Source organism: Fulmarus glacialis, unplaced genomic scaffold (assembly GCF_000690835.1).
Source record: "Fulmarus glacialis isolate BGI_N327 unplaced genomic scaffold, ASM69083v1 scaffold14642, whole genome shotgun sequence".
In the NCBI taxonomy this organism is placed as follows: domain Eukaryota; kingdom Metazoa; phylum Chordata; class Aves; order Procellariiformes; family Procellariidae; genus Fulmarus; species Fulmarus glacialis.
In genome coordinates, this window is record NW_009196021.1 from 25,989 (window position 1) to 35,717 (window position 9,729).

At 47.5% G+C, this 9,729-nt stretch overlaps 1 protein-coding gene across 1 annotated transcript in view; it reads right to left on the reverse strand.

Moving 5' to 3' along the window:
- The window catches only part of MLLT6 (myeloid/lymphoid or mixed-lineage leukemia (trithorax homolog, Drosophila); translocated to, 6), a gene marked incomplete at both ends in the record, with an annotated part of 32,565 nt that extends 23,830 nt beyond the window's left edge, over positions 1-8,735 (reverse strand). The window contains 5 exons of the mRNA XM_009572065.1: positions 520-613; positions 1,326-1,429; positions 1,880-1,989; positions 3,564-3,618; positions 8,656-8,735. Coding sequence (XP_009570360.1) covers positions 520-613; positions 1,326-1,429; positions 1,880-1,989; positions 3,564-3,618; positions 8,656-8,735 — 443 coding nt within the window. The remainder of the gene's footprint in view (positions 1-519; positions 614-1,325; positions 1,430-1,879; positions 1,990-3,563; positions 3,619-8,655) is intronic.
- Between the last annotated feature and the right edge of the window lie 994 nt (positions 8,736-9,729).

Consider the following 9,729-nt stretch of genomic DNA (forward strand, 5'->3'; position numbering starts at 1 on the left):
GCAGGACAGGAAAAGGGTTCCTCTCTTTCCTCTTGGTACTGTAATTAATAGGGGAAAGTCCTTTGCCCCAAATACCCCTCAAACAGTGAACGACTCCATGTCTCTTCTGGGCTGTCTCTGTCCTCAGGCAGAAGTTCTGGCTGTTCTGTGTTACACCCTCCTGCCTAGGGTGCCTGAGCTATACCCCTAACTCCCTGGAGCACCAAACATCACAGCTGCTCTCCTTTCTTGGGACTTATCTTTCAGCCATACAGAGTGGGTCAGGGAAGCCAAAACAGATGGGAAGAATTCAACCCCTAGCTTTGAAAATGGGTTTAAAGATGCTATAGAAATGCAAAACATAAATTAAGCTTTACTCCTAAATGACTTTGACTGAATGGCTGAAAAGGGAAGCAGGCTGCAGACCTTGCTTATGTGTTCCTGGCATTTCTCACTGCTTTGAGCGCAGATACAATCTAGGATGAAGATGATGCCTTATATGTGACAAAAAAACTCCGTTGCAGGGATGAAGAAACTCACCATTTTATTGAAGTGGTACTTGCAGTAGCCACAATATTTGACATTGTCGACTTCCAGGACTTCCTCTTCACATAAGAGGCCAGCCATCTGGGCACTGAAATACATGCAATTAGGAGGAGGATAAAGCAAATTTTACAACCAGACCACATATCCCATCAAAGGGCAAAGAATAGTTCAGGATGCCCAGGCAGGGTCTTGAAGTTTCCTGTTCTACTTGGCAAATGGTATGCAAGGAGGGGGAAAAAAGCTCAGTCTATTTTTAATTCATATTAAGATCTTCAAAATTGTCAGTACTTTTCTACCAGATTGTCTTGCAATTTGTGTTTTTCTTAAGAGAGGCCTGAGAGACCAGTAACAGTTCCAACAAAAGACATAACACGAGCAAGGAATCCATGTAAAGCTGGGAATCTCCCTGTTCTGCTGATAGGCAATGTTGTTTTCAGGCTGCGAGGGTACATGAGGATATCAGCCCTTAAAATCACATCATCTAGATGATACTGTTGCATGTGCTCTGCTGGAGAAGGAACATTCCTGGGTTGTGACTCATCTCCTCTCTTCTTGGATTCCACACAGTCTTAGGGAAATCCCCAGCCTTGTTCTCAGCAGGGAAGGCTCACTGGTGAAACCTCAGCCTTCCTGGGGAAGTTCCCCTCACAAACTGAGCAAGGATGAGATACCCCTTGCACAAAATAAACCCAGGGTGATTAGCCCAACTCGCCACACCACCCGTTTGCTGTGGCCTCAAAGCCATAGCAGCAAAACCAATAGCTGGGGCTATTCTTGGGGTGATGCTGGGGGGAACTCACCAGGTGACATGGAAAGCTTGCCGGCAGCCGTGTCGGTTACAGGCCATGCATGCTCCAGAGGCGGCTTTGCTCTCCCTGCCCTGCTCTTCACAAATGTAGCAAGTCTGCAAAAACAAGGAGAAGTGTTCACTCAGAGAGGCAGACAAAACGTCTACTCCACTCTCACTGTTCACCAGGAGGCAAAGCCTTCAAGAACTCTTAACTCTTTGTCCAGTCATCTCCCTCCTATGACAACAGCTCAGTGGCATGCACAAAACCCACGCATCTTCTTTTTCTCCCCAGATAACAACTGTGTCAGATAGAAATATGGAGCAACCAACATGCAACTCCAAGGCAGAGATTGCTCAAGTTGCAGGGAGTTGGGGAAGAGAGAAATGGAGGACCAAAAAGTTTTTTGCAGGAATGGGGATTTACTTTGCTAGTTATTTTTAAAGGAATCTGAGTACCTGGGTATTAAAATAAATTGGACAGGAGACGTAGCCGAATAAGATGACCCCAAAAAGTCAAGGCGGGCCAAGTACACTTGGGGCAGCAGGAGAAAGAGATGACCTTACCTTGTTGAAGCGGTCGTGGGGTACATACTGCAGGACAATTGGCTCCATGGTGAGCACGTTGGCAAACTGCACCTCTGGGATGTACAAAGCACAGACGACGTGGGCCCACCCTGGGGAAGCAAACAAGACAGAGAGCGGAGATTCACATGGGGCAACCCAGAAGAGTCTTAAACTCAGACAGGGCTGCAAACAAGCATGGGAGGGAGAGAAGGAAGAGAGTGTAGGAAGGGAGCCAACTTAAGTTAGATGTTAGATTTGAAATACTGCTTGTTGTAACTTGGTTAGGAATCAAATCCTTCATGGGTGAAAAACAGACTGATACCAGCTCCAGATTAAATAAGAAAGCAGAGATTTCTTTGGGAAAAGAAATGTACAATGCTCATCGTTCTTAAAAGCACCCTCTCAGGACTTGAAACCCAGAGTTGAAGACCTAACCAATCCCAGGAAAAGCACCCAAGCAGTAAATGATGCTGATGGGACAGGTTTGACGTGTAGTCCCATGCCACTGGAAACAAAGCTCCCTTTATTGGCTGTTATCAGTGGCTAAAGAAGGCTCTTTTTCAGCAAGCCAAGTTAGATTAAAATCTAAATCCACCAAGACACTTCCCAAGTCAGGTGTGTAAGTTGAAATTCCACCTGGTCAGGACAGAACTGAGAAAGTTTGAAGGTCAGGAGCCTTTGGGGGCTGATCCATACCGGTATAGCTACTGCACTGGAAGGATTTAGCTAGAATTAGGACGGATTCACCTGGGCAGGCGGAACCAAACTCCATGATTACAGAATCATTCAGCACTCTAAGTACTTGGGCTATATAATTCTGTACAGTGACATGGTTGTAACACTTCTTGTGCTTGTCTACACAGACCTGACCAAACCATGTAATAACATGTTTGGAAGAAGATGCTATGTTATTATAAAACAATCCCCCAACACGATACTTGTGCTATTGCACTAAGGCTCTTGGCACTTATGATTAGCTCTAGCAGATGCTTCTACAAAATATACTGGACTTAGCGCTTCTTCTATAAATATGGGATCTATCATAATAAAGACCTCCTAATTTAATTCTCTATGTACGGTAAGCGGCAGGTAGGTACAGAAGCCTTTCTGAAAAATAAGATTTTGAGACAAATTAAGTTTGATCTATACAGCCAGTAGCGTCAATAGCTGCGAGCTCTGACAACTGAAATCAGACTCCACAGTACTTCACAGCACCAGAGGCTGAGAAGCATCAATGATGAGCAGATAAGTCCTGCAGAGAAAAATATCTTTACTGCGTCCTGGTCCCTGCTCTCGGATGGGGACTCAAGGCTGAGGCTCTGTCAACCTGAGGATCACACTGCTGCTGTGCAAGTGTGCAGCAAATAACTCGACAACTTCCACATTTCTGTAAACAATGCCAGATCGTGCACTGATTCTCAAGAAACTGCACATTTCAGGGGCTGTGCTTCGATGCCAGTCAGAGGTCAGGCAGGTTCCCCCCCAGGGAAAGGTCTTCTCGCCATGGAGGCTTCAGAAAGTGACGTTTTGTAAGAAAAAGGCAGAGTGTTTTCATTCCTCTGGAGCCTCCAGCCTTCCCTTTCTGGTGACATAGGCTCAGAAATGAATTATTTTGTGCCCGGGACAGCTGCCGAGTCCCTGGAGGCTCTGCACGACATACCCGGCTCTGCGCAGAGGTACTCACCTCCGTTGTCGGTCCGTTTCAGGGCTCCATCTTTGTGGGGACACAGTTCACATCTCTTGAAATTAAGCAGAAACAACAAGTTTAATCTAACTCCCAGGGGCGCAGGGCCAGAAAAGAGATGATTCATTTACAACATGGTTATGAAAGATGGGGCTGCTTTCAAAGAGAGGAAGTGGAAGAAGGGCTGAGAGCGGTTTGGGTGCAAAAAGATACTCTGACACAGCTCAATATCGTCCTGTCTGACAAGGACGTATTTAAAGCCTCAGCCCAAGAGCCATGGGGCTACAAGCAAACCTTGACCTTCATGGGGCTTTTTAAAGAAAAAAGTTTTAGTCTTTGCGGTTGGGGAGTAAAACCGAAAACCATGACTCAGAGAGCAGAAGGCAAATAAAAAGAAGCCATTATCTATCTTTGCCTCTTTCCTTCCTTCCTTCCCTCTTTCTCTTGCGATATTTTTTCCAGTCTCCTGAGAGGCGGGTGAGGCTGTCGTGATGTTTTTGCTGGCGGGGTGTGGGGGGCCATGGCAAGCCCGGCCCCAATGGCTGGAACTGGCGGCTGGGCACCCTGCTCCCCCCCAGACCCGGCCCCAGGGAGGGCTGAGGTGGGACGGGGAAGGCATGAGGGGACCGTCGGCACCAGAGAGTCCTTGCCACCCGCGAGGGTGGAGGAAGCTCCCTCAGCGCTGCCATGCTGCGTGGGAGGCTGCAGGCCCGGCGCCATGACAGGCTGTGAGGGACGGGAGCGACTCTGCGCCCCTCTCCATGCCCAGTCACTAATGGCTGCTTTTGGGGAAAACCGTGAGGGAGAGACACACTGTCTCCTCCACCGGGGGCCAGCAGCCGCAGGGTGGTTTGAGATGAGCCCCCTCCGCTCGGGAGATGGCCCCTCACACCAGGCCCCCAGGGCAGGGAGGCCTCCAAGGCCAGCAATGGCCCCAAACCCACCAAAGGGTCTCCCTCATAGCCAGGGCAGGGACAGGCCTCACCCCCCGCCACGCACACCTGGAGAGGGGACGGGGAGGGTCTGGCCAGGCAGGATGGCGAGACCCAGGGAAACCCAGCGCCACGGCCCTCGGCGCCATTCCTCGCCTCACAGCGGACGGCAAGGCCCTGCGCTCATTTTTCCTCCCTCACTAATTTCAGCCCTGTCCGGCCGACATTGGCCTCCACATCGGCTGATCGCTACGTGAGGGCTCTCCCCCGGCCATAACGCCCTTTTGAGGCGTTGGTGGGAGGTGGTGCGGTTTCGGGGCGTGTTGCCACGCATGGGGGAACGCGCTCCTGGCCCTGAGGGCTCCTCCCAGGCTGAGGCGTCTGAAAATGGTCACCATCTTCTCATGGCATCACTCAGGGAAAATTTCTATGTGCTTTTTGTTTTGTTTGACTTAAAAAAAGGCCTGAAAACCTGCAAGGTGCAATCCTTTTCCTCCCCTAGTGGAAACATCTGATTCGTTAAAAAAAACCAAAACAAACAAAAAACCCCCTGTTTTTCTGTGAAAAAATGTGCTTCATCAGAAAGTTTTGCAATGAGGTGCCTGGTGTCAAAGCGAGACGGCGGGCTGTGCTGCTATGAGTGTGCGGGACCTGGCACTCTTGCCTGCCTGCGCTTCACTGTGATCCCTCGGCTCTGGCGAGCGCAACGGGGCAGGTGCTCCACGCCCCGAAAAACACCAACGTATTGAGTAATAACTGGCCACGAGCAAAAGCCTCTGCCACCGAGCCGTCCCCAAGGACCTTCCACAGAGGTGGTTTTCCTCAAGCAAGCTCAAGATTTCCTCTGCTGAAGTTTTACCTCCTGGACAGACGGGCACAATAAATAGGATTGCAATGCTATGGGCAGCAGGGAGGCTCAGCCCGATCCTCCAAGGCTTTTGTAGGAGTCAAGCGTGCGGGGCTGTCAAACAGGCACCTTTGGCAAGCACGAAATCCCTGTGATAACATGTAAATAAGCGATGAGGGGACAAAGACCAGTGCCATCGTCAGCAGCCCATCTCGCTTTCCCTGCAACTTAGTTTGAAATACGGATGGATGACCACAGGAGGTGTTTCTCACTGCTCCTGGTTAGGTCCGGGCTGCCAGAGGGCTGGAGAGCTGCTCTCACAATTACTATGGAAAGCCCGGCAGAGCCAAGACAGAAAAAGAACTGGGTTAACTGAGACACTGTAATAAGAAATTTGCACTTGAAAAGGCCCCTTCGCTCTTCCCTCCACCCCTCAGATCAAAGCGGCTCTCCCACCATGCGATTAGCAAAGCTCTGATTGTAACAAGAGGGGTTAACAGCTCCATCGGCCCCACACAAGACTTTTAATAGCCCTGCCTCGAAATGACAGCTAAAGCCTTCACATGATCCCTCACATGAGTGCCCTCCGGCCATTGCAGCTCACCGGGGCTTCCTAGACAATTTGATTACAAAGTGGATGGGCTTTCAGTTGCTTACTGTAAGCACAATAGCGTCCACAGCATCCTTTAGGGACCTGAGCATCTGAGGAGGGGCTATGAGCAGGGATTAGCGGTACCTCTTCCTTTTATTCAACCTGCATAGGCCAAGGCAGTCTCCGGGGTTTTTATTTCAACTCTGGGAAAAGAGCAGAGCTTGGTTGATTTAAACCAGGTTGTGATGGGTAAGGTTAGAGCTCCTGACCCCCTGGGGTTTCTAACTCCAGGATCTACCACCAAGCGACTACACCTGCTGACTGAAGTTAGGGCTCCTGAGCTCTCTTTCCAAAGCTGAAGAGGGGATGGAGTCCATCTCTCCAAAGGAGAAAACAGGAGACCCATGTTTCAAAGCACTCACTAAGGAGTGCAATATTCTTCATGCCTCCGTATCTCATTTTCAAAGCAAAAGTATCAATATTTAGCCAATAAATATGTTTGTTATGGACAAAGCTTGTAAACTGCTTTAAGATTCTTCTATGAAGGCAGATGTGGGAAGAAAAACATTGTTGTTTTTCAAAGGAGTTTGCCTCACAGTCATTATGAAACAAATACGAATATCAATTCACCCTGCTGTTGTCAGTGGATTTAGCGCTCAAATAGCAGCATCTCTCCTTCAAGATCCTCAAGGCAGTGTTTGCAGGCTGATAATGCCCCCTTCACAGCTGGAGAAAGCCAGGCACAGAGAGGTGCAGTGAAACCCCAGGGCAGCAGCAGAGCCACACGCTCCAGCCTCGCTGGACCACGGAGCACAAATTCAAAGTCTTTTAGTAACAGAGCCACGCACAGATCTCGTAAGACCTGACTCATTTCCCTTACTCTGATCATGCTGTTCTCTACATCAAAAGAACTAGATTCTTTTTAAGTATTTACCCATCTGTGTGTCTGTTGCTATGACTGCTGGTGTTTAACTGAAAAGGTGAGGGATTTAGATAGGAAATCATCCCCAGCTCTGCTTAGGAAGGAAGATTATCACTGTTCAGTTATTATAGTAGCAGGGCTGAATGCCACAGGACTGAATGGCATGACTGAAGCCCACCACGCATTGTCTAACAGATTTCACCCAGGGCGAGTTAAATAAGGAGCCACCTGCGGGGGTATTGTTTTCTTGATACCTTGGAGGCAGTTTGAAGTGTATAACGTGCAAGTGAAAAGTTACAGACCTTGTACTGAGCACAGGTGAGGAGGACTTGCATGTACATGTATTAAATATAGCTTACATTGAATTGTAGCTAGTGCTGAAGAGCTTCTCTCTGCCTACACGGTTGGGAGAGCGGGGGGAAGAGGCCCATGAAATCCAAATTCCTTTCTTTGCTATGAAACTATCTGCAGGATGTAAAACCACTCAAAGACACATTTGATCTTCTTTACTGCAGTGCACATAAAAGCAGCATCTTACGATGAAGAGAGCTCAGGTCTGAAAGTCTGGTCTTGTTTACACTCCCACTTCCAATGAGGAATGAGTTAATGCAATGTAGAAAGCATGGTACAGATACCTAATTCCCCCATTCACTCATCTTTGCCAAGTTCTTTGCCCATCTGTGAAACAGATTAAACTTTTGTACTGCAGCAAGCAGAGACCCCAGCTGAGACAGAGCACGCTATTTGCTCAGGCCTGCACAGATTCGCAGATTCAGAGGACACCTACATCAGCTTCACTAGGTGTGTACTTTACAAAAGGTTTAGCTAAACCAGTTCAGAAGGCAGTGCAGGCATTAATAAATGTTGTTTGTGTTGAGTGAGGCCTTCTGTATTCAAGGAAAGCCAAAGTTTAATTTAAATCCATCCTTAAGAGAGCGAAGTGGGGAAGCTATCTTGGATTCACTGTATGGCAAAAGCAGCATCCATGGCATAACTAACATGTTAAAGATCTGCACCCCGGCGCCTCAGCAGCTGGTTGGTGCAGCCATATCTGATAAGGGCTCACATGGGAAGTTATGGCAGAGCAGCTGGTGTGCTATAAACTCACAGCCTAGTTTACTGCACAAATAACTTTGCCACATAGACGGACCTAAGAGGCAGCCCTGGCCTGATTGTTTCCACTTTCCTGCCTCACTGGGAAATGCCAGAATTAATTAAGAACATTTGTAAAGTGTTCTATACTGCTGAATTGCTACTTAGACAGAAACTAAACCCTGATCCAGCTTCCTGTCATTTTCTCTGCTGTTTTACAAACTCAGAAGGCTTCATGCAGGAGACTGTTGCTGCGAGATATGAATGCCAATCCATCCTGTCAGTCAGTATGGTAACTCTGACAGTGGAGCAGCATCTCAGGTGATGCCAACTTCCCTCCACTCCAAAACTTCCTGAGGAGTTGAATAGAAAAAGCAGCAGGGAAACCACCTTTTAGAGGAATTATTTTTGAGAAGATTGAGGTCTGTAGACTCAAAAATTTTGTCACTGATAACTTGCTTAAAAGCACCTCCGGCAGCATTTTCATCAAGATGGCTAATAGGATTGTATAAAATGGTTCGATGCAATTATTCCTATTGTATAAACAAGATATAGCAGTTTACAGGCAGAGCTAGGATTATAATCACAGCAGTGCTGGAATGCCAGGCTCTATCACTTTTGCCAGTGGACCACACTGCTTCCAGCAGAGACACGAAGGGCACCGAACGAACCTATTTAGTTTAAGTGCAAGCGTGCTTTGTACTCACCACCCTGGCGGCTCTCTCTTGAGATTCACATTTCCGACAGAACCAGGGTCCGGTAGGAACCTGGACAATTCCATAGCAAGCTGGAAGAAAAGCAAAGAGAGTTCGTTAGACCATTTTTAAATCGACTGCTTAATTTCTCAAGTGGATATAGAAGTTTGCCAGAGCTGTTATCAGAGATGGGTGACAAAACCAAAAATTACATCTATGCAGCATTTTATTCCCCTTTCTAGTTTCCATATCCAGCAACAGCAGACAGCCTTTTGCAAGAGGTCCAGTGTTATACATTTATTCAAGTTTTCAAATAAGCTCATGCCCAGTACGAAAAATTCCTACGAAAACCTGGCCTAAGTGGGAATGGAGTGCTTCATAAATAGTGTCTAATTCTGGTCTAGCAAACACAAATGGAGCAATTTCTTACCTCTGAACTTTTCAAGTGTCACTAGTGATCTAAATGTAAAATTATCAAATGAATGGCTATGAAGCACCTTAACCATAATTAGGACTAAGATAAAATCTCAGCATCATGAAGGAAATCACCTCGGTGAGAATTCAGACAGACACCAAGCAAAACTCCCATTTACGCTGCACACCCTCAAGTCTGTAAGTCACATCCCGTGGCAACCTTTCGCAGCATGCTTCCAAGATCACTGAATTCAGGCTTTTTAGGACTACTCCTGGGAACAGGTTCTGTGTTAACTCTCCATCTGATAACCCAACAAAATTGGTGTTCTTATCCAGCTATACCATGTGTCCCTCTTGCTTTCTACATCACTACTGATGCTCTCAGGGTCTCCCTCTGCAAGCCGCAGCTCCCACTTCTTTAAAATCAGCTCCCTTCTCTGATGGGGCAATGTTGTTTGAAGACTGTTCACCTTCTTCAGTCACCTTCTCCCTCTAACCGTCCAAGGATGGTCTTTGTGAGTCCCGAAGGAAGCCTTTCTGACCCTGAATGGGCTCTTAGCCACCACGCAGGTGGGTTTAAAGCAACAGAGGCTGGTAAAGATAGCGGTAAGAAGTAAGGCTATGCATCTCAGATGAGGGTATAGGAGTCTCCTAGGAAAAAACAAATCATAT